Source organism: Glycine soja, chromosome 3 (genome assembly GCF_004193775.1).
Source record: "Glycine soja cultivar W05 chromosome 3, ASM419377v2, whole genome shotgun sequence".
In the NCBI taxonomy this organism is placed as follows: domain Eukaryota; kingdom Viridiplantae; phylum Streptophyta; class Magnoliopsida; order Fabales; family Fabaceae; genus Glycine; species Glycine soja.
Genome location: NC_041004.1, coordinates 36,019,949 through 36,043,809, shown reverse-complemented (window position 1 = coordinate 36,043,809; position 23,861 = coordinate 36,019,949). Strand labels below are relative to the sequence as shown.

The 23,861-nt window shown below is 32.9% G+C and overlaps 2 protein-coding genes, 2 long non-coding RNA genes and 1 pseudogene across 5 annotated transcripts; 2 read left to right on the top strand and 3 right to left on the bottom strand.

Moving 5' to 3' along the window:
• The first annotated feature begins 766 nt into the window (after positions 1-766).
• LOC114406631 lies at positions 767-3,226 on the top strand. Its single transcript, XR_003665460.1, has 3 exons — positions 767-1,042; positions 2,831-2,900; positions 3,087-3,226. It is a non-coding gene; the product is annotated as an uncharacterized LOC114406631 (long non-coding RNA).
• On the bottom strand, positions 2,986-8,397 carry LOC114406630 (sulfoquinovosidase-like). Of its 2 annotated transcripts, none has more exons than XM_028369392.1 (8): positions 7,056-8,397; positions 6,781-6,913; positions 5,865-6,080; positions 5,441-5,563; positions 4,921-5,173; positions 4,067-4,467; positions 3,497-3,613; positions 2,986-3,398 (listed from the first exon to the last, which is right to left on the bottom strand). In XM_028369392.1, exons 1-8 carry the CDS (start codon positions 8,078-8,080, stop codon positions 3,063-3,065), a joined length of 2,604 nt encoding a protein of 867 aa, XP_028225193.1. In that variant the 5' UTR covers positions 8,081-8,397; the 3' UTR covers positions 2,986-3,062. The 2 variants fall into 2 exon arrangements, with proteins under 2 accessions (XP_028225193.1, XP_028225192.1); XM_028369391.1 differs by having other exon boundaries at positions 5,408-5,563; positions 7,056-8,396.
• Positions 3,525-6,209, top strand: LOC114406633. Its single transcript, XR_003665461.1, has 3 exons — positions 3,525-3,649; positions 4,053-4,152; positions 5,846-6,209. It is a non-coding gene; the product is annotated as an uncharacterized LOC114406633 (long non-coding RNA).
• Positions 8,398-12,908: 4,511 nt separating the features above from the next.
• LOC114405222 lies at positions 12,909-21,241 on the bottom strand (annotated as a pseudogene).
• On the bottom strand, positions 21,010-21,961 carry LOC114405510 (calmodulin-like protein 3). Its single transcript, XM_028368005.1, has one exon. It carries the CDS (start codon positions 21,716-21,718, stop codon positions 21,260-21,262), a length of 459 nt encoding a protein of 152 aa, XP_028223806.1. The 5' UTR covers positions 21,719-21,961; the 3' UTR covers positions 21,010-21,259.
• Between the last annotated feature and the right edge of the window lie 1,900 nt (positions 21,962-23,861).

The window sequence follows — 23,861 nt, the reverse complement described above, 5'->3', positions numbered from 1 at the left end:
TCACTGCTGTTGATTAAAATATTTATATTTTAATTTGGTGTAGGATATGAACTTTTCAATAAGTTTTTTTGGTGTAGGAAAAATGTTTTTGGGATAAATGTTAGTACAAACTAAGACTAAATCACAGGTTTCAAGCCTTTTCAGAATTAAATTTGCCACTAAACTAAACTATACATAATTTTATATAACCTTTATTACAAAAATTTATTAACTTATGTACTGGTTCAGTTTTAGTGACACTGATTTAGGCATGTGGTTTGGTTTATAGACGTTTATGGAGTGCAAATTTTTTTAGTATATAACTCCAGCACATCAATATAATAGTAGATTATTTGTAGTTCAATCTTCGCAAAATAAAAAAAAAATGTCATCGATATGATATTGTATTTATATTTCTCACTTATTTGCGAGAAATGATTTATATTAAAAAAAAGTTTTGAATATTGATTTTTCAGATCACCATACATGTGAGTTAATTAGGAGTGTTGGTAAATAGATCTTTTCATATTAAATTTTCACATCACCATGTCATATGTAAACTTTATCTGTCTGTCTTATACAATTTTTAATATATTTCCTACACCTGTTTATTTTCTATAAAGAAATACATAGGCACAATATTTTAATATGATACACACTGCATAATTTTCTCAACAGATTTTATTGTTTTCTCCAACTTACATATAAGTATCTAAAAAGAATATACCATAAAATGGCATCAAACTAAGCAAAATATTGCTGGCATGGCACCCAAGAGAGATTGAGAGAATATGCTACTCAAGTATTCGATAACAACAACCTTATTCAACACACACGCACGCACAATTCACAAAACACCTTTTCTTTTCATTCCGCAGATAATTGCACGAACATTAACTCATGAATGGTGAGAGAACTCATTTGCTATGTTCATTGTTCAGTCACATTGAACTCTCTCTGCCAGTGCGTTGGTTTCTGAGCGTTCCAATGAGAAAAGACTAATCAAAGAAATGGGGTTGCATTTTTTCGTTTGTAATGAATGATGTATCCCATTTTGGGTAAGGTACGTGATTAGTTTGTTGTAGTTAACTTCGTAGAAGTTTTGTGCAATGATGATATTGTCTCAAACTCTTTTATGTTCCTGGGTCATGTATTCATGTACTCTTCGTTGCAGTGGTTGATGTTTTGAAACATGTTTATTTGATGACATAACAAATCCATCCAACATAAAAACCAAGCTGTTTTGATTGTTAATGGTCACTTGTTTTTTTTTTCTTTTTTCTTTCTTGATAGTGGAATACACACGGTGCACGTCTTATTCAAACTAGTGTAAGTGCATGTGCATGCTTTGATGACTGTAACTATGACTGTGTAAATCATCATTGATATGGGAAATCACTCTTCTGTTTACTATTGTTTTCTCATCATATTTCCATAATCCTTGGAAAAGTTGTCAGTGATCAATTTTTTTATATTTCCATGAAATTCAATGTGATCAGAATGGTAATCTAATGCTCAAAGAAGGATGTGGTGGTAATGCCATCAAGATTAAGAACAAAATATTTATTGCTTGCTATAAAAGAGGATTTTAGTATTGTACTTTGAAATGTCCACAGGTTAATGTATTAAAGTTGACCAGAGAGTGAGAGCGTGTTTGATTTATCGTTGAGTGATCCCAATCGTCCGTTCAGTTGGAAGCTCCCTCTCACATACTTCTCCGTTTAACAGTCTTGGAGTGTGTGCTTCCAACAAACCAAACACACACTAAGATCTCAAACTTTACTAATTAAGGTCTTATTAACTTGCTTACCAGCTTTGTGTTCTTGTTTATTGGCTCTTATAGTTATATCTGGAAGCGAATGATAAAACACTCAGGTTTTGGTTTTGTGTAAGAGGAAACCAATGCTTTCTCATTGTCCCAAAAGAATTCTTACATGTGAGGGTCATAATAAAATCTAGAATTCTCATTTCTTTGGAATTCTTGTAGAAGGGACATTACAAGTATTTACAACCAAAAATGTTTCTTGCTAATCTAGTCACGTGCAAGAAACATATTTAGATATGTGGCTAAATTAGAAATGTAGGTGTGCAGAAACTATGCAAGACACAATATAATCACATGGTGAAAGCTGTGCAGATACGTGGTGAGGTGGAAGTAAGTTGAGAGGACAGACTATTCCTTCCAACTATGTTTCAAATTATTCTTCTTGTTTGTGTTACATAGAACATAGTTTTCATGATAGGTCTATTAGTTAGATCCCTCTAAATAGCTTAACGTTTACTTCAGACAAGTGCTTCCCTATTCTGTTGAGTAGTTGCCATCTTTTCTGATGTGATAAAAAGGTGAAATAGATGCAGAAGCATGAGCAACAACAACTATAACAACAAACGCCTTTTCTAACTAGGTCAGGTCCGACTATATGAATTACACGATGTCATTTGGCTCAGTTAAAACCAAATATTTAGAAATATGAGCATGAGTCTAAAATTGGCTAGGTGTAAGACATGAAACTTCTATTTAAAGTAGAATCTGTCACTTCTTATGTCTGGCTTTTGAAAGAGTACTGTCCTCAACATCACCTAGTCAAAAATGTTTTAGGAAAAATGATTATTGAACGAGACTTGGGAAGTTTTTCACGTTGTCTGTAAAACTTTTTAACCAAACTATTACATAAACCATAACCACTCAATATGCCACTAAAGAAATTGTTAGAGTGGTTTATCATATTTGCATTTTTGTTAAATTATGTTATTATTTAGATAAAAAAAGAAGTTATACAGAATGAAGTAGACAACTGTTTCCCATGTGGCAACTATGTGTCATTTTCCTAATGTTTTATTTCATTCGTAGTGCTATTTGCTGGAAATGAATGCGGAAGCTGTCCTAACAAACTAAGGAGCTAACATTCTCGGTTATGAAGGTTAATGAATGTGATTTATGTGATTCAGATCCTTCCAACTAATTTCTTTACACTAGCTTTGATTGCAACGATACAAGCGAATTAATTCAGGGGCAAGAATTGAAAAATCACTTGGATGCTATGTTATACATATCTAAAGTTCATCCTTTGATGAATGCTTTATTAAAGAATGCCTAAACTTCTCAGGTTATTCAAAAAGGTTTCTCCAACCTGGGAGCCAACCTTAACAAATACAGCAGGGTATCCTATTGGAGCTTCTACCCATTCTTCACGTCCTTGTTTGGAAAACACTTTTCCTGTCCAGATATGGATCCAACTGCTACTCTCTCCCAATGGAAAATAAGCTTTAACTTTTTTCTTTCCTTTGTCAAGGACAGGCACCACTAGGAACTCAGAACCAACCAAGAACTGCTGATAACTCAAACGATGCACACATTCATCATCAGGATAATGGAGAAATAGGTGGCGACATATGGGCAATCCTTTCTGTGCAGCTTCCTGTTTACAAAAGAACAAGGAAAGGACCACTTTAAATGCTCAATGAGTTTGTTCAACATATAGATAAATTGGTGTGTAAAGATAGATGTTGTGATCACCTTCACCAGTTGAATTCGGTAAAATTTCCATGCTTTGTATACTTTTGCAGAACGCGCAAAGTGTGACATTGTTTGGTGGTTTGAGTAAAACTGGCTGTTGCATGATGGCTTGTTTCCCTGCAAACAAAAGGTCAAGCATATCAGTAACAAAAGGTCAAGCATATCAGTAACTCATTGCTATCACAAACTTTAAATGATCAAATTTATCGCATAAAAGGTTACATATTTGGCCATATGATTATATCCCTATTAATTCAGATTGTAATATTTCTTGAATTAACATTTAGTTTTATTTTGAAGAATAAGCATGTAACAGAAATTTTGCATGTTACATTAGTATGATCAGCTAAGTTGCTCCACTACATATGTACAATACCACAACAATTTTTTGTTGTAGTTTTTAAGATCAGAGTGAAAGCGAAGAAAAAATCGATAACATTTGCTGCAGTGCAAAATTCTTGTTAAGATGAATGTATCCATGCTATGTACTTGTACAATGATAATAAAGATAGAAGAAGAAAATATAAGCATGATAAAGTGGTATGCCATATTGCAGGTAATTTTACTTACTTCATGGGTGCGGAAGACTGTGGTAAAAGAATTTAGCTCCATCCACCGCAAAAGCAATTCTTCACTTCTTCTATATTTAACTATAGGTAAGTTTACTGTACAGTATCCTCCAATGTCACTGTGATTAAAGGCATAGCCAGAAATTCCACTGCTGAGTAGGCCAACAACAGAACTCTTTATTCCATCATTTGTTTGCCAACTGACCATTTGGTCTCCTTCCCAAAATAGCATCCCCCACTTAGGGCTATCTCTAAAACCAGCCCTCATGAAGAAAACCAAGCCCTCGTCTTCATCTTCCTTCACCTTGTCCAGGGAGCTACTTTTCCATTCTTCCACAAGCTCTCTGTTAATTTTGGCCCATAGTTCTGGGTATCTGTTATGAGCTGAAATAGGATCTTCACCTGAAATGGAGTGTATATCATGTTTTTTTTTTTTTTTATCGGAAAATGTTAGTTTTTAGAATGTTAGTTTTGTTAATAGAAGGGATCGAACTAGCGACCTTTCCCCCTTTCCCTTCTCCCTTAACCACTAGACCTTATATCTCCAAGTGTACATCATGTTAGTAATAATCACGAGCTCATATGTGAAGTGTAGTCTTTCTTTGTTCTCTTTCTTTTTAGCCTTTGGTTTAGTATGTTGGATGATGACAAAATATTCAGAAAGTTCTCCTGGGAGAAATTTTGGCAGAAGATAAAAGCAATGCTTTGCAACCATTTGCATGAACTAATATCTTACTTTAGCCTACTTTTCTTAGTGTTTTACAATCTACTGGCACTAGAAAGACCTCATGAAGCAGGTCAGAAGGTTACACCGAGTATAAGTTTTGGGAGAAAAAAAGAGATGTGATTGAATACCTGAATATAGAACAGCATCAACAGGAAGGCCTTCACCAAAATCAGCCATCCATCCTCTAACTCCATCGTCCACCATTTCTCGTAGAATCTGCTTGAACCAAGTTGCAGTTTTTGGGTGCGTTAGATCTAGCATTCCAACATCAAAAGCTGTGTTTGGAACCATGTATGGATTTCCATTGCTGTCTTTCACCAATATGTCCAACTTTTTTGCCTCCTCAAAGAGGTTTCTCCTTTTGTTTTGTTTCTTATCAACCTATAGGATCATAGAAAGAAAAAAAAAGGGTTATATTAGTGACATTATCTAGGTTTTCCTAAAATTGCCACATGTCTTATCTTACCAATGGCACTTAGCAAAAAATATGAAATTATGAGAACATTGCAAGAGGCCAATTATATTACTTTGCCTAATGATAAAATACAGTTTATTGAAGAGAACAAGTAAGCGAGTACAAATCTACAACATTTAAGTGATTCAGGGATGAATTACCAGAGCTAGACAAGGATTGCAATACGTCATAACCTTTATATTCTGAGAGCTAAGATCTTTGATAAGTTCCTTCCATCCCCAATACCTTTGTGCATCCACTTCCCAATTCCACCAGAGCTGTGAACCAATCAATGTTTCTCTCTGCCCTACCCAATCCTGTGCAGTTGCCACAAGTAAACAATGTAAATTTGAAACAGCAAAAAATTGCAAATTGTAATAGTTGCAAGTTTGAACTTTGAAGCCAAGTTTGAAACAGCAAACATCAGTCAAAAACAAAAATACACCACTTCAATTCTTGCATATTCTTGGTTTAAATCAAGAACATATAATGTCTATAGAAACAAACTGAATTGTGAATTACAAGTTTGTTGAAACTGCTGAGATCCAGAAAGTATATACAGCCTTGAAATACTTGTTTTTGCTTTTCCTTTTTTTAAGAATAGGGTTGAGGGATTACCTGCAACCAAAATGCTGAGACAGGAACGTCATAAGTCCTTAGTTCATCCCAAATGTGACGTACAGCATCTGTGCCACCCTGCATTCCAACTATAGCACCTGATATTATCCACTCTGGAAGCTCAGGTAGCCTTCCAATGCTTTCTGTGGAACGTTCAATCAGTTCACAAGGTGAGTTCCCATGCAATATCCGCCCTTCAACTGAATTTCCATGTATCTGCAAGCTCCAGTGTACAAAAAATTTGAATCTATACGCTTTAATTATATATATATCTGTAAAAAAAAAGATTTAACATTCAAGTCATGAATTCATTACATTATAATAATTCAGAATATTCTTGTTGGAGATCTCACATCAACTAATGATATGACCAAAATAGTCCACATAAGTAGGGAGCAATCCTCACTTTACAAACCGATTGAGTTAGACCTAAACCCAAATTCTAAAATAGAATTAGAACCTATTCTGCTGACTATTATTGGGTCTATTGGGCCACCCATTATTGAAATAGTTGCTGTCAAGTCCTACAAACATCTCACTCAAGATGTCCCATCTTTGACGTGAGGAGTGCATAAAGCATTTATTATTTATTTATGCACAATTATCATTCATAGCTTAATTTACTCGCTTTATTAATTAAATTCATCAGTCATCATATATCAATTCCTTTAGCTTTCAGCTATAATAAAATTTACCACACTTTTCGTGTGAGACAAATACTAACCAAAACACTGTTACTTTATTTTCATAAAGATCCGTTCATCCTATACGCAGTGCTCAACATTTTCCAATATTCACTACACAATTTCAGAATCTCTTTGCACTACTTACTCTAATTTTGAGCAGTTCATTCATATAGATCAGTCCAGTTAACACAAAAAACTTGAATCATATCTCATAATTTCAGTAACGTTACCTGTATCTGTACTCTGTCAAGTCTAGTAAGATCGAAGACAGTATAATCATACCCTTCAAGGCAGACAGACCTCATTTTTGATGTTATGTAGAATGGAGAAGGAGCATAAGTTGTACTCCAATCACCTCCTGCCCTGCCAATAACAACAGAATGTCATCACTCATCACTTATCATTCACTATGTTGTCAACAATATATATATATATATATATATATATATATATATATATATATACAATGTTGAATTAGGCTTAAGAAGCTATAGCATTACCCTACCTGTAACTGATTAAGTTAGCAGCCAAGGTAATAGGTTGATCTCCTCTGCCAATACCTTGTTCTTGAACAAAGATTGGCACCCTTTTGCCCTTGAAATTCATGTGAGAAAACTGCTCACCAAAACCGTAAAACCTCTCATTCTCATCACTTGCATATGTCAACCACACTCTATTGAACTCTTCTGGTTTTGGAATATCCAAGTTTCCTATCTCTTCCTCCACTGAAGAAACTAGCACAAACCCTCTTGGCCTTGAAAGGTACCAACACCAATCTAGTCTCTTTTTCCTATTACTTAGCCTCCTCTTAAAGCCCTGGTACACTCCTGAAGCCTTTTTGGAAACTTGGTTGCGTGAGACGAAGTTCGGTTTCTCAATCTTCACTTGAAACCCAACCTCATGGTTGCCTTTCTGATTGAACAAAACCCAATACCTTGCATACACAGAGGGCCCTTTTGCTTCAAACTGCATAGTTGCTTGAATGCCATGCTTTTGAAACCTTTTACTCTTCTTAGACATATTGAAAAGCCTTCCAGTGATCATCAAAGTAGGAAGATGAATCTCTTGTGCATCACTTTTCTTTTCCAACCCTTGTGACACACAAGGAGAATCTGCAACTTCACATTCCAAATGATGATCAAATTGACTAATATCCTCAATCACCCTAATATCCTCAATGGTTTGGTGATTGCAAACCAAATGGACATCTTTGTCTTTGACAAGAAAGGATCCTCTACTTTCTTCAACTTCTGTGTCAACAAGTGCAGCTGAGACAAAAGCCTGTCCTGGAATCGTTGACCAAATGGGTCTGGTTTGATGAGAAAGATGAGAAATTGAGAGGTGTCCTCCATTGTTGGAGGTCCAAGAAAGATGAAAATCAGTGCCAATTGAGAAGGTTTGATCCGAAGGAACTCTTTTGGAATTGAAGAAGAGAGAGCCTTGGACATAGGGGATGGTGGTTGAAACTGAAGAAGGGAAAGGGTTGTTGAAACGCTTGTGGTGTTTTTTGGTTATCTTAAGGATTGCCATGACACAGAATATTAAAAAACTAAATGTTTGGTTGAAAGTGAAACCTTAAAATATGAGTCCTTGGGTTCTGGAGATACCTTTGAAGCTTTGCATAGAGTTTGTTCCTTTGAAGCATTTTAAATGGGAAAGTCTTTTGGCGTGTTTTGTATAAAACGGTCTTTGGTATGGTATGAACCACTGTGTTTGACTTTCCTTGTATTACACAACAGGACACAAAGCTTCAGCAACCAAAATTGTTTGGTTTCACAGCGGAGAAATTAAGATCCATTTCCTTCTTTCACATTTTGTTTTACCAAAATTGTATTCTCTCCAGAGAAACGATAATTGAGAAGCTATATCCTCTACAAATTCTCTTCTAATTTTTTCTAATATTTTATAAATAGTATTAAATGAAAAAAGTAAATCTATTTATAAATGATATTCACTTCTTTTTAATTTTTTTTATATTGATCTGTTGTTAATTTATTACCTATAAATGATTGCTCAAGTTCATCATCAAAGTAGTTGGCATTTACTTTTCTCGGAACATCATACTGTGATATATAAGAATAGTTTATACTTTTCTCATAAAACTATATTGTTTTTCTTTTTCTCATGCACCGATAATTATTCAAGTTAGTTCTTATCCAAAACTATTCTCAAAGCATATTTGATAATTTTCATTTCTGTTCTTAACCGTCAAAATCACAAAAAGGTTGGATAATAGGATTCGAGATTGTGGCATCTATGTAACATTCTATTTATATTTTTATAGAAATATTAGACCTCAAAATTTTGCAGCCCAAGAATCGTAGAAAGTAAAAATCTGTATCATTCAGCACAAGTCAGCTATATAATAATCGAGTTTATTTATTTATTTACTTTCTTTTTTTGTGTGGATAAATACCAGTTATATTAAGCTCTACCAATTATAAGTGTATTTATGCAACTCAATAATTGAAGGGGAAAAAAAGGACAAGTTAAAATAGCGGGAATAACGCTTGAGACATGAAATTGAATCTACCCTTCATTGTGGAACTATTCTTACTATGAATCTTCTTCCCACGTTATGGACTATTCTTAACTATGAATCTTCCCTCAATGTTGGAGAATGTTCCTAATACAGCATCTAGTTCTCAAAGGCACGTGATTATCTTTTTTCTGTTTTTTTGTTTGAGGTTTGAGTAGGGACGTTTTGTTCGGTATTTCCCTCTGGTCATTCATAGTGAATCTGGTCTTGTGACGAAGAAGATTCAACGTTTAATGATTCGACTTGAACATTGCGTGCACCCAAACAAGTCTTAGGACAAATTATTACAGACAATAATTCATTTAATTCACTTAGTTTTTAAAAGGAGTACTTTAGCCTATTAATAAAGATTTATACACGTATATTTACATATTTTTTAAATGGAATATTTTGAAAAGTTACCCCTAGCCTAAAGTGTATTTTAATAAAATTAAAGTTATGATTTATTACAACACTCATTCTTAAAAAAAAAAATATGTCGGGTGAATGTTAGCAAAGTTAATAGATTTTGTGAAAGTAAATTCACTTATCTTTTAAGAAAAAAAGTTATTTTTAAAAGTTATACTTCTGGTTTTTTTTTTTACCAAATTAATCCACTTTGCTTTCAAAATTATTAAAATAGATTTTTTTTTAAATAATTAGCAACACTGAGTACGACTTCCTTTCATATCTGGTCATTTGTTATTTGTTAACTGCCTGAACAAAGTCGTACTCCTGATGTGCTGACTTATCCCATTCTCATATGTGTGGATTATTTGAAAACTGCATTTTTAAAAGCAATTTACACTAATTTGGCAAAAAATCCCAGTTTAGTTTAGTTTATTTTGTTGCAAATATTTTGTAAAATGAAAATATAGAAATACTGAAATTTGCAGAAAAAAATATAGAGATAAGAATTTGAAGAAAATAGCCATTGAAATTCATAAATAAGAATGTCTATTTATATACTTGCGACCGATTTAAAATTCCTAGAAAATTCTAATTTGTTATCAGATTTATTTAAAATTTAAATTTACTAATAAAACGTAAATAAAAGATAAAATCGGCAACAATAAAAAAAAACTATCTAAAACCTATTAAAAAATCAAATTCCAAATAAGAAAAAATCTCATATCTCCAACATATTTAGAAAAATAAAGTTATAATTTGCTAAAGAGAGAGTCATTTTTTTTTGTTGGAATTGTATGAGTCGGTCTAATTATATTTTGGAATTAATAAAATGGTAAAATAATCATTAAAACGGTAAACTATCATGTGATGGCTTCTCCAGCAGTTGAATCATATCCACCACCAAACTAGAGAAATTTGGTCAAATTCGTCTTTCTAACAACATTAGATGACATCAATTAATGAAGGGACTAACTTGATTGACAATTTACAAATTCAATGTCCATTTTACCATTTTGTTCATTTTAGGGACTACTGATTTACATGTACAATTTCAAGAACTATTGTGACACACTCCTTTCAAATGTATTAAACATGAAACTTTGAAAAAACAAAATTATGGTACAAATTAAAATAAACGTTGTCCTTGATTGTATATCGAATAACTCCAAAACTCTCAAATCATTCATTATTTGAATGTCCTTAATGATTTATTTGTGATATTAGTGGTACAAAAATAATAACTAAATAAAATTTCTAGCCGAATTGCAATAAAACTTACAATTTTCTTCCAAATAAAATCACATTCTTATTGTATTTATCTTGAAAGTGAAAATTATTTTTTAACACATATTTTTCAATATTTTTGTTATACTTCTTTAATTATTAAATCCATAAGCTCATTAGCATGCTTGAAACAATATTATAACATCACGTCCATTTTAAGTTCACGTCAATGATGCAGAAGCTACTTGTTTTTGCTTCAGATGAATATAGAGAAAGAATAGTGTGGTTCACATAGCAAAATTCATTCCAAATATGTACTATAACACTCACAAAATGCACAGGTTTATATCTAATTTCACAAACTTTACGTACCACATCATTTTTATTATTTTAAACTTGATAAATTCTTTACCCCAGTCAAATAATTCTAAATAATTTCTTAAATAGATTTCATAACCTACCCTACAGTTTTCTAAAAAAAAACTACCATAGACATATATCAACTGCGCCCAAATTATTAAATAATCAGTGAGACTGATTCATAATGATAAATAAGTTGCTAAGCAACCGAGATGCTCTCCAATCGTGTAAAATATGTATTAAAGTTGCTTTTGGAGTTGCTAATAGAAGAGCAACTCTTGTTGAAAATGCACTAATTATAATTGATTTATAAGAAATCTTCACATTCCTTTTTTTATATATTATTTTAAAAAACAAAATATTTTAACTTATTTTAAAAAAAAATATTTTAGCTGTATTTTTTTATATTTAAAAAAAATATTTTAGCTGTATTTTTTTTATATTTTAAAGACTTAAATATATTTTTTATTCTTTAAATTTGGATAATTATTTTTTTTAGTTCTTCATAAAAAAATATTTTTATTAGTCCTTCAAATTTTTTAAAAACTGTTTTTAGTCTCTCATTCTTTGTGTTAATATTATAACAATTTATAATGATTTTACACCGTCAGACATATTTATTTTTCTAATTTAATTTCTTTTAAATAATTTGTGATAGTTTAAAACCACCAAAATATGTAAATACATTTTCACATTCATGTTTTTATTTTTTTTCTTTAAAATGTCAAAATATAAAAAATTCACCAAAACATACCAGTAAAATATTTTGACGGTTTAAAATCATTATAAATTATTTTTAAAAAAAATATAATAAATAAATTTTGGTGGTTAAAAATGATTACAAAGTGTGAAACTATGAATACAATAAAGGAAGAAGGACTAAAAATAATTTTTTAAAAATTTGAGAGACTAATAAAAACATTTTTTTAAGGACTAAAAAATAATTATACAAATTTAAATGATTAAAAATATATTTAAGTCTATTTTAAAAGTAATTTTTTTTATTAAATTCTTATATTTTATTTTAGATCCAAAGCAAACGAACCCATTTACTCCTAAGCATTCTTTCATTTCTTGATGTAGTTAATTATTTTGCTACCAAGAAAGCTGCAGAAATTTTGGGTGGAAAATAGAAGTAAATTCATTAAATTGCACCAAACGCCGTGATCACAAGGCTTCGTTAGGATGTCATTAATACCCTTCTTTCCTAGTGTGCAATGTGCACGACTTACATAATGCAATTGGTTAGTCCAAGGAGAGGATATTTTCACCTTCAAGTAAAAATAGTTGAGCTGGCTTCAACGCAATTTCTAGACAGGTGTGTTAGTCATTAATTTATTATTAGATTTTGTTAGTGAAAGAATTTAAACCCATGATTTCTCCCTATCACTTTTCCCATCAACAAGCATCTTCTTTACAAGTTTGCATTTCAATCGAAAGACGAAAGATATAAGAAAAATAACAAATCAAGCAATCGCATACATACTTCTTAAAGATGAGTTTTTCTATAAAAAAATTCAAATCAAAGATACTTAAATATACTTTTTAGGCAATGGAGTGGGACAAAAACAAATTTGATGTTCACACGTCTCCATCCCCTATTCTGAATACCATCCATGTCAAAGAGGACTAATTTTTTGCATCCGTCCCCATCCCTGTTCGATGTCAGGTATCCCCATCCCCGATCCAAAATTCTATTTTTTTTTTAAAAAAAATACAACAAATTTGATCAGATTATCATACCTGAATATGCATAATACAAACACAATAAGTGGTTTATAATTATACACACAAGCTACACAATGATAGCAATGTTCTAAGTAAATACTTGGCCAACCATTGACATTACAAACAAGATTCAAAATACCAATGTAGATAACATACTTTGCCAAGTGAATGACATTATAAGTTTATAACAGGATTCATAAAAAAATAAAATCAAAAGTCTGTAACAAAAGTTTAGTTGAACAAAATGATAACATTCAATAATTTAGACAATCTTTATTCTCTTTACTTGTGTAACTCTAAGTAAGATTAAGTAAGATTACATAAGTAATTTTATGTATTTGTGACTTAAGGGGGCAGGTAACGGGTACAAGTACAGCAAAAAATGGTTACCTGTCCCTGTCCCCATCCCTGAAATTAAAACTTGGGTATTACCTGTCCCTGTCCCCATGTCCAGTCAACTTGGTTATTATCCGTCAAACTCGGAGCGGGGGTATATGGTTACCGACAGGTAGGGGATTGTTTGCCATCCCTATGAGTACTCTTTGACTAACAACAGTTGCATGTGTATGAGTAGAAACAACACTGGCGCAAGAATCTGTTGGCCTCCTCAATCAAGCAAATCGCAGACTGGATTCTTCCTAAATCCATCAACTTGAACCAATTGGTTTACCAAATTTCTATTGGGATATATGCTATCAGCTTTCAACCTGTCCCTAATCCCATAGGCTGGAACCTTTGCATTTATATAGGCATTCATTAGAACCTGGTACATCTTTGCTTTAGATGTATAATCAGCTTGTTTCATTCTAAGGAAAATCTTCTCCGAGTTATGGATGTCACCCCTCTTAGCATACTGCTCCAAAATAGTTAGGTAGGTAGAAAATATTGGCTTCATCTGGCTCTGCTGGGCTGCCTTCTGAAGAACCGAATCTGCCTTCTCTACTTCCCCAGTTTGGACATAAAGTTTCACTATTGCATCCCAGGTCAATGGGCCTATTCGGCACCCACCATCTCCGATTCGCTTAATAAGATCCTTACCCTTCATTAGCATCTCATTATTTGCATAAACCTTCAGCAGTATGGAACAAGTCTTGGAAGAAAGCTTCCATTTCTTTACCATCATCTCAAAAACTTTCTCTGCTTCATCAATTTTATTCAACTTTCCCCAAGCTTCAATTGCCCCCAGACACTCATCATACCGAGGGTTTGTCTCACAGACCTTCCAAATTCTTCCCACTTCATCCACCTTTCCTAGGTTTGCATAGAGGGGAAGCAAAATTCGGCATAGCCACCGATTCTGTTTTAAGTTTTCACCTTCCATCTCCTTCAACAAAGTTTCAGCTTTATCTTGAAGCCCAGCTGAGATGTTATCTTGAAGCCCAGCTGAGATGTAATGCCTAGCCAAAACAGCCTGTGTGTTGATGTCTGGTTCAATGCCTTGAGCCTTCATTCTATCAACAATTTGATCCATTCCACCAATATCTTTGGACTGGCCTTTTGTGTCTATTAAGATTGAATAAGAATGACGAGAAGGTTTGATCTTCTCATTTTCCATCAACAATAACAAATCAGCTATTTTCTTCTTGTCATTCCTCTTATACAGAAATAGCAACTCATTGCAAGTAAATACTGTAATAGGCAAATCCAAGTCCTTCATTTTACTAAAAACTTCCTCTGCTTTCTTCACATTGTTCTGACTGACACACTTAGCCAATAAAGTCCGGTACATTATCTCTCTACTACAAGATTCTGGAATAGTCTCGATGTAAACCTCTGCCTTATGTAAGCCACGCAATTTGGCAATTAAATCAAGCCGACTTGCATAATCTCTTTCAATAAATTCAAACTCCTTTTTTGACTCGAGCCATTCTGAGAGCTACATAACCAACCAGAAAAAAAGAGTAAATTTGCATTACCAAACATTCTCGTGTGAACTAGAAAATAAAAAAATATAGTAAATATATGGAGGTTTTAAATTGCAGTCACACTGTCCCAGAGACCTCCAAAAGCATGATATTGAAGCTACAATTGCACTTGTGGACCACAATTTAAAACCACACTAAGTTGATAACTACCAATCATTAAAAAAAATATAGAATGCAAGTCTAGAAAAATAATCAATGAGACAATAATTATATCTAATGACTGGTGAAAAACTGAAAATATGACCCAAAAAATATGTCTGCATTCTCAACAGAAGAACAATCCCCCATTATCATAACCATTTGTAACTGCTCAATATGCAAGACATGGATCTTCCTCCCTCCTCTGCAGCCCTGAATACTAAATAGAGTATAAATAATAAATTAAAACTAGGAACAATTCATGCTTCATCCACATCAAAAGGAAGGTTATTCCAATTCCATGGCTAATTATGTGGGGAAAAAAATAAATAAGTACAGCACTAGGTGAAAGAAAAAGAAGAGCACCAACAAGATTCTTCACAATAATCAGTATCAGTTCAGAAGGGAGATGGATACACAAAATAAAGTTGAAAGAGCACCAGGAAAGCCAGTGGCCAAACAACTGAAACAGGCTACAGATAATTTCTATGCTTATGTAATTGGAATATTTAAATCACATAGTAATTATCTAATTTCCTCTCTTTTATTGCTTCTTTTGTGTTAAAACATTAGGAATTTAGCTTCTTTTGAGTTTTTGTCCAGTAGATGTTAAAGTTAGTTAATTTACAGTGTTTTGGGGTGTATTTTTTGTAGAATTGCACACCAGGAGACTTGGAAGAGGGTTGAAGAACTGGAGCAGCGCGCTCAGCACGTCAACAACCGCTCAGCGCGAGGAGCCAACTTGGAGGCCAAGCTTAGCGCGCATCTAGCAGATTAGTCCGCATTTCGTGGGTTAGCCTGCATTTGGCGGCTTAGCGCACGATCACTTATGCCAGCTGGACTTTGCATGCACGCTTAGCGAGCACATGCACGTTTAGCGCACAGTCAATGTTGAAAAACATGATTGTGCTGCGTTTTGAAGGGGGAAAAAGGGCGAAATGAGAGAGTTCTTTTGGGGGACCAAAACAAGAAGCTAGGGCACAAGAGAAGAGAGAAAATTCACTCACTTGGGGATCCTTTCCTCCATTTCCTTCCACACCTCTTGTTTTCTTTTTGTATTAATAAGTCTCTCATTGTCATGAGAGGCTAAACCACTCATTATTAAGAGCTCAGCAACCATACGCTCTTGATGTAATAATTCTAACTATCTATTTAATGTTATTTTGATATTATTGTCTCTTTTATGTGCTTAATATCATGTTTATGGCTTGATCACCCATGCTCATGTAGTGTTATAGGATTTATGCATTGAAAAATATTTATCTCCTAAGAACTTGAAAAAAGCATCTAGATAATCCATGTCTAGGGATAGAATGATATTATTTAGCCTTATTTATGCATCTTTATTCTTAAAGCAAATTATTTGATGTAGCTCTTAAGGGATTAGGAGTGAAATTAGGTAATTTAGGCTCTTTCACATGAGAGATCATGATTAGGATAGGTTAGTGGATGAAGGCAATAATCGAAATAACGTTAAATAGTGAAAAATCCTTAATGTTGCATCAAGAGTAGTTTCGGTAGACTGAGTCTCAACACATTCCGTAATTCTACTTTAACCGACAACTCACCCCTGAGTGTTTGTATTCTATCTCTTTAATGTGCTATGCTTAATTATCTTCATTTATGTCGAATTTTATATTCCATATCATTATTTGACCAATATCGAATTTAGTTCATTGATTGCTTAAAATTGGACATATACAAACATTGAGCACAGTCAAAGTCTCTGTGGACTCGATACTCAGTCTTACTATTTTAAATATTACTTGGACGAATTGGTGCACTTGCCAATGGATTAACAACTACAAATCCAAAAGTTAAACTACAATGCTAATTCTATCTAACATCATCCATAATAAGTCAGAACTGATAATCTGGCAAGAATAGAAAAAAATGTTTTCAAGCAGTTATTTGCTAAAACTTAAACCATGTAAAATAATTCTTGATTGAAGGAACTGGAATATCAAATTTGCGTCAAGGAACATTTTTATCATTAGCACTGAAAAACTTCACCTACCAAGTATAAATAAACCAAAATAATTAGCAGTTGACGAAACCCCACTAAAAAGACCACGAGCTTCACACCATACATGCCAAATGCCTAATCTTATCTACAGATCAAGTTATGTACCAAAGAAGCATCCATAAACATAAGAGTTATGCTCCAGCCAAATGCATCAAATTGTAGCAAAGGTTGTACATTGGAACAAAAATATGACCTCTATACTATAAGTTATAACAAAACCATGAAAACTGTTGATACTTGACATTATGGGGTTGAATTATACATTGTGATGATATGTTCATATCATAAAACTTAGCACTAACCCTTTTTTATACTCTAATCATAATCCTAACTAAATTGGAAACAAATCATGAGATAAGGAAGTATGGTAACCAAATCATGAGATAAGGAAGTATGGTAACCAAATCATGAGATAAGGAAATATGATAAGTCAAACAGTAATACAGTATAATTTGAGACAGTATAATGATGGAATTAAGATGATTCTCTAGTATTGCCACAGGGTCAGTTGATCCCTCTGGTAAAGTCGTGTGGCCAGCTGATACCTCAGAGAAAGCTGTGAGGCCAAGCCAGCATGTTTCTGTGATCTCACAGTGCAAGATTCATCCATAAGGAGACAAATTTGAGTACCGGAGGTCTTGGGTCAACAAGAGAGAGAATAACCCCAAACAGATCTTGAACTGTAGACAGAGGAGGCAAGAAATGAAAAATGTAGTGGCAGACTAAGAGTGAGGATGTCGAGGCAAATTTGGAGCAGGTAACGGCCGCTAAAAATGAGGCTCCACATGTCACGCAGGACGGGGAGATGCATTAGAATAGCTAAACAAGAAAGCATGTGCATTGTGTATGTAAGGGTGTGTGTAGTGTCTATTCCACTCAAGATCATCAGGGCTTAACCAGTCTTGATGGGGTGACTTAGATACAAGTGTTACCAGCTGGTGGTGGACAGTGGCAGTTGTCTGAGGCAAAGATGTGGCCGAAATGACATCACAAAAGAGGAGGGTCAGAAGCGAAGATGAAGCCAGCAGAGGAGATGATCAGAATAAAGAATACTCTTGTAACTGCTAGAAGGTTGGCACAACAGCCAGAAAACTGTTTAAAACACGCCAAAAATAAAAGCACATAAGAAATCATAAATCAAAGAGAAACATAGGTGTTATCGCTCACCAAAGATGTCACAAAGGTGGATGGTGGCTGAAATGGACAGAGAGTGAGTGACAATATTTAATTGCAACAAACTAAGAGCTTAGTCAGGTTTAGCTTGAGGATGAGTGCTGGATTCTGTTAGGACTTAAGAGTATGATACAATAATTAAGCATGCTAGATGATTCTATTAGGAACTTGGATACATATCATATACTACCTCTGGTCCTTATTATAGGCAACGAGTGTAGTGTAACTTGTTGCTTATAATAAGGACTGGAGGTAATAATAAATAATTGGGCCAGGCTCGTGCCTCATACTAGATGAAAATGTACTTAATCTTGATTATTAGTATAAATAGGAGTATAAGTCTTTTATATCAAAACAACATTACAACTATTCATAGCTTCAGCAGTTAAATATATTAACTCTTCCTCTTTTCTATCACATACAGGGCATATGAAAGTCACTACACTTGGAACAGTCAATCAAAACAAGCATTGCATAACATTGAACAACAGCATTATTTTGCTCAGATTGAGAGTCAAGGAAATGATGGTTTGAAAACATGTTTTCAATTTTCATTTTCTGTTTCCACTTTTAATTACAAAAAGGCCACCCTGTTTTTATTTTGTTGCTTGTTTTCAAAGGTTTGTATAGGAAACAATAAAAACTTGTTTCTCAATACAAATCTTCGAAAAGAGAAAACAAAACAAAAATAAGATGACACTATATGATTAAAGGTTAAAACAAGAAACAGAAACAGAATGTTTTCTCAAAGTAAACAGGCCATCGAATATCCATTATCCACAAATATAAGCAATGACCAATGACAATTTAAGTTAGTAAATCAATTTCAAATTTCAAACATCAAAATGCATAATGTACAAGCAAATTCAAACTTAACCCAATTACCAGCAAAGCTCTCCCAAACAGCTTACGCTTCCTCTCTGGTCAGCTCATTCCCTTCTTCTAGCCACTTTTCCAAAACCAAATGAAGAGAGGTACACTGCGCATTCATGATCTCATGGAATAGCTTCGATTCAACCCTTCCACGACGTGGTCTTTCTTTCTCCTTGTGTGGCTCCTCAACATCATCCGATAATAGGTCGGCATAATCAGAAGTTAACAGATCGTCACATTCATTTCCATCGCTGGCAGGTGTCTCGAGCTCGGAAAACCCATCCTCCAAATCATCCTCCTCTTTCGTCCTACTCGAAGAAAGCGTGCGTTTCCCGACAGTAAAATTAAGGGAAGCGTTATGTCCCGAATGGTATCGCATATTTGGCGACAAAAATCCACCATACGTTATTCCATTAGATTCATAGATAACAACACTCTCTTCATCAACAGAATTAGTTCCCGCTAATTTGACCCTCGGGTCCTATGCAAACAATTCACAATGAACAATCACTTCCAAGTCTTACTGATATCAAATAAAGTATGAAGTATGAACTAATAAGATAATCTATGGCACGGACAAAATAGGTTAAAGAATGAAGAATGTAAAATTTCGATTGAAATAAAAGAAAATGGGGAAATCAAGTTTGGTTTGAAATGGAGCAGTTAGTGAATGAGTGGTGAATAGAGAGGGAACGTTCGAGAAGGAGAAGGGGTTACGTGAGAGGAACCGAAGCTCGACGAAGAGCCCACATGGGAGATTACGCTACGAAGGAGAAGAAACAGTGAAGCAGTGATAGAAGCGCTTCAACCCTAGTTAAAACTTAAAACCCTTTCAATGGAATAAAATAACGCTAATGCACCCGTCTTTTTTTTTTTCCTTTCCCTTGCACAACAAACCTTGTGAGTTTATTTACCAGAAAAAAAATAAAAAAAAAATAGTCGAAGTTGATTTATTTGGTTTTAAAATTTTGACTTAATTGCATTTTCATGCCGAAAGTATCATAATACTGCAAACTTTGGATTATATACTGTGATTTTAAAATAATTTTTCATTATAATTCAATCATTTTTAGATTGTTAATATATAATTTTTCTTCTCAATAATCATTTTGGTTCTTTAGCTTCTTTTTTTCAGATTTATTCTTTTATCTTTTAGAAACTATTAAAATCTATTTTTCATTTAAATAAAATACTAAAAATTCATTTTTTATCCTTTTTATATATTTTTTTCCTCACAATTTATAATATGTTACTTTTTTAACTAAGAGTAAAGCTTGATCAGTATACCATGACTTTTCACACAAGTCAATCTCTTATGGAACAATACCCAAGAAGATTGCAACGGGCTAGGCACGACAAGGGCTTATAATCTGAAATTGGATCTTGAGGAAGACATATTAGACAGATACACTTGAAATAAATGTTTTAGGCTATAGGTTTCTCATTTCTAAGGACAACCTATATGAAAACACCAAGAAAGTTGCATTCCCTTGTTTACACTAATTTTATTCTCATGCTGAAGGATGGAAAAGTTATATTCACTTTTTTAATCCAACTATAACTTTCATTTTTATTTTGAAATCTACAAAATTATAAAAGTTAAGTAGTAAAATTTACAAAATAATAAAAATTTGATGGTAAAACTTGCTATTAAGTCAAGTTAATTACAAATTGTACTTTGATAAAAAAAAAAGGTTTCATTGATGGAGGCGAATTTTAAAGTATTGGTTATTTTTTCTTTGAATTTTTTTATCGTCTTACCAAATTGTAAAACTTAAAATGCTGATTCAATTAATAATTCACGTATGTGTATATAATGAAAAACAATCCAACATATATAACTGGATTTCTTATAGTTTGCACGTTTTTATTTTTACTAGTTAACGATACTTGTTAGTTTTTGTTTGAATGTTATTAAGAGGATAATCTTTCAACTTTTCTTTTTCAATCATCAAATCAACCTTATCATTCTCAAAATAAAACTTAAAATATGCATGTGAAAAGCCACAAACTCGTGGCAATGGAAAAGATTGGTGTGACAAAAAAAAAAAGTCTTTGGTGCATGCGGACAAAGCAACTTTCATTTACACAACAACAGGATATATAGGTTCATTAGATTGGAAAATATTGAGGAATAACCAATATTCAACCGTACAAGATCGAGTTGAGAAATTCTCATCAAACATATTCACCAACCAAGAAACCATTCCCCCAATACATAATATATTCTACAAAGGGTATCTTGATTATTTCTTCTTTTATGTGCAAAACTCCACCTATCCATAAAATTAAGAAAAAATGACTTACGTGCACATCCTCTAGCCATGCATGCATCAACTTAACGAAGCCGCAGCAAACCCCCCAGCCTTCATCATTTGCTTAAACTCTCTGTAGTTAACCATTCCATCACCATCCACGTCCACTTTCTTGATCATGCTTTTGCAATCCTCTATGGTTTTGCCATGCTTTAGGCCTAAAGAACACAACACCGCGCTCAATTCTTCTCCCGTGATGAACCCATCTCCATTTTGATCAAACACATTGAATGCCTCCTTCATATCCTCCTCCTCGTCTTTCTCGTCCATTATTGTTTGGTATAATTCGCCAAACTCGTCCATGTCAACGAACCCATCTCCATTTACGTCGATCTTCTCGATCATTAGGCTCAAATCTTGCTCCAAGATGGTGATTCCAAGGTTTTTTAAGGAGTCACTAAGCTCTTTTCGCGTGATACGGCCATCCCCATTTCGATCAAACATTTGAAAAACTCGTGCAAGCTCTCCTTGATCCATCGCTTTCAAATTGTAATAGACAGATTTAAATAGAGATAAGGAGGAGGAGAATATACGGAAAGCAACAATTGTGACAAAAAAAATGGAAATTAGGATCAAGAGAATTGAAGACGCTGTAAAAGGCTAATGTGTTATGCCGGTGATAGAAATGTGGGGGGAAAAAAAAAGGAACTTTAGCCACGAGGGGGCAAAGGCTAATCAATATCAACAAACTTTGAGCCAAAGATGCTGTTGGACGTTGATGACAAATCCTTAATTGCGTTAAATCATTGGTTATTTTTGGTTTGTTATTTCAAAGGATGTTCCCTAAACGGTTTAGGTCCTGGGATTGGCTTATAGCCACGTAAAAATAAAAACAAATATATATTTATTTTAATAATTTTTATTTTGTGCATTTTTTAATAGGTAAATATATTCTTAAATTCTTTTTTTTTTGAAAATATATTTCATTTAATTAGTGTATAACTATATATCGTCGTAAGTCCCTTCCTAGAAATAAATTGCTTTGAGTGTTGAGAGAACACCAAATTTAACATTAGAGCACTCAGCACTATACATCTTCTATCTATATGGTTCATAAATACTACTAAATAGAGGGAGAAAATGTCTGAATCTGCTATATATTGCAAGAAAGTCAGTTTAATTTGAGTTTTTTTTTTTTTATATATATATACATAACCAGTAGAATTTTGCTTCCTAGTTCCCCGTGTAACCTTTTCCAAAATAAACCAAGAGATCTGCAATGACAATTTAGACTCAAAAACGAACAAGAAGCTTAGAAATTATATATAAGTTTTGATGTTCAGAGATAAAAAAAACGTTTTACCTTAAAAAATAAATATAACATACTTATATCAGAGATTATATATTGGATTTTAAATATATAGTGAGAGGAGAGATCTATTTATTCTAAAAGTAATTCTTCCATTTATTTTTTTAAGATCTAATGATAATAATGAGTAACTAATCTTATTCATTAGATTTTAAAATAAAAAAAGAAATGATGAGAATGAAGAATAAATCTAAAAAAATATTCTTGAATTGGATTCGTCCATGGCTAGAATTACTAGTTGAACTATCTTTAATTTATTTTACAAAAAAAATTAGGAAACACCCAAACTCACTCACTCAATCAACATTTAAAAAAAAAAATGAAGATTGTCAATTAGGTCGCATGTATAGATATACATATATTATTATTTACTTACAAATGCTTTGAGTCTACAAGGACAAGCAATTCTCAGTTTTTTTGGCGATTAAAGAGTTAATACTTTAAATTATTAATTACATTATGTTGATGTATGCTTAAAGTCCACTGTTAAAATTGCATTCAAAGTGTGAGTTGTATGGTTGAGCATTGGCATCGATACTTAGTAGACATGAATGATATTTGGCATGTGGTGAGCTGTAAACCAACACACAATTAATCGGTCCCTTTATCCATTGATTAGTAGATCGATTGGGTTCAATCTTACCGTCATCCCAATAAAAAATCTTTTCAAGAACATTAACATTTATTTATTTATTTAGTTATATATATATATATATATATATATATATATATATATATATATATATATATATATAAACATTAAGAAATATATTGTCCTTGCAAGTAACTAAAATTTAATCCAAATACGCTTAGCTTAAAATATGACATGTCACACATAGGAATAGGCGAATAGACGGCTCGGCATGATCATCATGTAAGTAACAAGAAAAATACGTCTCTTGACAAAAAAATAATACAAGAGCAAAACACAAGCAACGGTTTAATTTGCAATTCCTTTTCAACAACTTTGATCTTATCGTCTCTCTGTAGAGATATTCTTGGATGGGCATAAATCTAACATCTTATCCTTACACATAACCAATGAAAAATTAACAAGTAATAAAATATAAAAAATATTTATTATTTATTAGAATTAATTTAGCTAATTCATTTTAATAAAAAATGATATAATTTGTTTCCTTAAATAAAAATTTGATCTTATGAAGATATATTAAATATTTAGATAATAAAAATTTGAATTTCTCTTGTTATCTTTTATTTATGTGAAATAAAATACGTAACTAACCAACAAAATGAGAAATCTCATAAATATATTTTATATAAATTTATTATTATTATTATTATTATTAT

What these genes read in the sequence shown, in the direction of transcription:
- LOC114406630 (XM_028369391.1), bottom strand. Translation starts at nt 8,080, where the DNA reads ATGGCAATCCTTAAGATAACCAAAAAACACCACAAGCGTTTCAACAAC. An exon ending in GCTAACTTAATCAGTTACAG is followed by an intron (nt 6,914 to 7,055) that starts GTAGGGTAATGC and finishes TGTTATTGGCAG; the next exon opens with GGCAGGAGGTGATTGGAGTA. An exon ending in CAGTCTTCCGCACCCATGAA is followed by an intron (nt 3,614 to 4,066) that starts GTAAGTAAAATT and finishes TTTTGTTTGCAG; the next exon opens with GGAAACAAGCCATCATGCAA.
- LOC114405510 (XM_028368005.1), bottom strand. Translation starts at nt 21,718, where the DNA reads ATGGATCAAGGAGAGCTTGCACGAGTTTTTCAAATGTTTGATCGAAAT.